The following is a 3,001-nucleotide window of genomic DNA, read 5'->3' on the forward strand; positions in this document are numbered from 1 at the left end:
CAGCCCAGGGATTTATTTCCCCATTTCCCACAGGAAAAGGCAGAAGTCCCAGTGCCAACACAGGATCAGGAGGAAGAACCCTGATTTCCCTGCAGCTCACAAAGCTTGTGCAGTTTGGGAGCTCCACTTACAAACCCAGATCTGGGAATTTGATAAACAGCCCGAGCATGAATCAGGGAAAAGAAAAAAACCTCCACACTTCCACCCCAAATCCAGGCACCCAAATACCCCATGGCTGCAGGGGTGGAGCTCTGCTGGCACAATTCCCACTGTACCTGGACAAGGATGAGTTTACACCTGAGAGGCACAGCATCTGGGAACTCCTCCCCGAAGCACAGCATCACCCTGCTGTCCGGGAAGCGGCCCTGGTTGTTGTAGTACTGCTGCAGCTCTGTATGGACACAGGAAAACTCAGAATCTGCCTGGCCTGGGCTGTCAGAGTCTGTTCCACACCCCTGGGATCACACACCCCACAGGGAAACTGCCTCTGATGGGAAGGAGTTTGCCCAATGAGCCCAAAACTCCAGCACATTATTTTTTCCTGGATTTGGCAGTGCCCCCTGCTCACCCAGAGCACTTTGGAACCCAGTAGTGAACCCTTCAAAGCAGTTCAAGGGAAAAAGTCTCTGCCCCTTCAACCCCATCACAGCACCCAAGGGGGTCCCACACTGGGTTCAAGCTCCAGAAACTCCTCRTGTGTTTTCCCAAGGCTTTGGGATCCCAGAATTGCCTCAGCTTTTCCAGGGAGCAGTTTCTGACCTGAGCCACGAGGATTATCCCCATTATTCCACCCTCTCCTCCACCCTCTTGAAAGTTTCCCAACCCCAAACCGCTGCCAGCCGGGTCTGTTCACATCTCTCAACTGATCAGCTTCAACCACCCCATCCAGGGACTGATTTCCCACAGCAAAAGGCAGAACTCCCAACCCCAGGAAAGCAGAAATCTCCTACAAACCTCTGAAGAACAAATTGGTGTCAAAAACCTTCACCACATCTTCCCGCTCCAGTTTGTTGGGCCTGTCCTTGTAAGCCATGGTGTTCCCGCTCCAGAACACCCTGCCCTGGCACAGCCTCTTGATGAAGATGCCCTGCTTGGTGCTGTGCAGGAGAACACCCCTCTCCAGGTGCCCAAAAAGCTTCCTGGTGATCTGCTTCTGCCGCTCGTTCTGGATGGCGTCGGCCGACGGGAACCGGACATTCTCCAGAGTGTCCGGGGCGTAGAGCTTCTCACCGTGACCCGAAGGCTGCCCCAGAGAGATCCTACAGCCCTCAGAACACGAGGTGCTGACGTGCCCAACCAGCCTCCCACTGTAGTAGAAGCTGATCACCATCTGGGAGTAGCCTGGGAGGTGGAGGATGTGAGTGTTGTGTCAGGAAAGGGAAATTGCTCCTTGTTGCTGTGCCCCAATCCTAAATTCCTTTTCTTGATGGAGGGACATCTCCCTCATGCTGGCACAGCTCTCAGTGTCACAGAATTATGGAAGGGTTGGGAGGGGGCTCTGGGGATCACCCAGTTCAACCCCTGTGCCCAGAGAGGAGCAGGGGACACAGGGACACATCCAGGTGGGTTTGGGATGTCTCCACCCTCCCTGGGCAGCTGCTCCAGGGGTTTGCCCCTCTCCATGGGAAGCTCTTCCTCACGCTGARGTGAAGCTCTTTATGGGTTCATTTCTGGCCAAGAACCACATGGATCCCTCTTGCTGCCTCTGCTCCATGCTCCCCCCACACCACCCCATCCCAAAGGTTCCCAGCACCCCAAGGAACTCTCAGCCCCATAACTCCAGGCAGGATTCATCCCTGTGAATGAATGCAGCACCCCCTAAACCCCCCCTCAAGGCAGGGGACAGAGCCAGAGCCACCTCCTGCCACCACACCCAGACAGGGGCTTTACCTGAGTGATACTGCTCGTAGCTGGAGTATCCATTCATCAGGGGCAAGGCTGTGGGCACAGAAAGCTGAGCTGAGCCTGMATTCCCAGCTCCCAAATCCCAATCCCCCAATTCCCCCTCATTTCCTGCCCCAGGTTTCCCATCTCCCACATGGGAGACGCCAGCAAGAATTCCCAGATGGATTTTTTCACAAGTTCTTTCAACAGTCTGAATAAGGAAAATAAAATAAACTGTTCCCCACTCCACACCCTGAACAGGAAGGTTTTTCCTGCCCCAAAAATGTCCCAAACGCCACCCAAGCTGTTGAATACTCACCAGGGCTGGGCTGCTGCACCCACCAGTCGGGAATTGGGGGGTTCCTGCAGCTCTCCTGGGKGGGTGAGGGGCTCCTCTTGATGATCCCCAGGTACTCATCCACACAGGGGGGCTGTGGGACAGCACACAGCGGGGTCAGAGAGGGTTTGATGAGCACTCAGGGAGGCTCCAAAAGGCAATGCCAACCCATTTTTGGGGTTGGGAAGATCAAGCCTGGCATTGCCCAGGTTGGATAATTGAATAAGGCACTTGAGAGCCACTGAGGGGAAGCAGCCAGGGTGTGATGTGACAAGGGGCACAGAGCTGTGACATCCTGGATGCACAGAGCCATGAACGAGCTGCAAATCCACCCCTGCAGCTTCACAGGCAGGATTTTGGGAAGGCAGTGTTTGGTCAGACAATGAGGACCAGGACTCACCTCCTTGATGAGCTCCTCGATGGCAGAGGAGCTGCAGTCCATGTCGGTGACATCATTCAGGCTGCTCCCGCCCGCAATCCCCGCTTTGCCTGCAAGGAGGGGCGGGAATGGGGTGAGAATGCCCTCACTCCCCCAACACAGCTCATCTTGCTGAAAGGTTTCACCCTTTTTCACCCAGTGAAAGTTATGAAACCAAAAACCACGGCAGAGCCACGTGAAGGCACCTTGGGGATGCTCACAGCCCCTCCAGAGCTGCTTTTGGGGCCGAAAAAAAATCACTTTACAAAAAAGTAAACCAGCAGCAGCTGGTTTGCAGCTGGCAAAGCAACCAGCAGCAAGAAAAATCAAAAGTCTGGCTGGTGGCAGAGACAGAGCTGGAG

At 54.8% G+C, this 3,001-nt stretch overlaps 1 protein-coding gene across 1 annotated transcript in view; it reads right to left on the bottom strand.

The window, feature by feature from the left end:
- Positions 1-8: 8 nt before the first annotated feature.
- The window catches only part of IRF8 (interferon regulatory factor 8), a 7,097-nt gene continuing 4,104 nt past the window's right edge, over positions 9-3,001 (bottom strand). The window contains exons 4-8 of the mRNA XM_057381432.1: positions 2,622-2,710; positions 2,204-2,315; positions 1,891-1,938; positions 955-1,341; positions 9-391 (exon numbers count right to left, since the gene is read on the bottom strand). Of these exons, the coding sequence (XP_057237415.1) occupies positions 66-391; positions 955-1,341; positions 1,891-1,938; positions 2,204-2,315; positions 2,622-2,710 (962 nt within the window). The 3' untranslated portion in view covers positions 9-65. The remainder of the gene's footprint in view (positions 392-954; positions 1,342-1,890; positions 1,939-2,203; positions 2,316-2,621; positions 2,711-3,001) is intronic.

The sequence above is a fragment of the Malurus melanocephalus genome, unplaced genomic scaffold, assembly GCF_030028575.1.
Source record: "Malurus melanocephalus ecotype Western Australia unplaced genomic scaffold, MMel_1.1 scaffold_510, whole genome shotgun sequence".
Classification (NCBI taxonomy): domain Eukaryota; kingdom Metazoa; phylum Chordata; class Aves; order Passeriformes; family Maluridae; genus Malurus; species Malurus melanocephalus.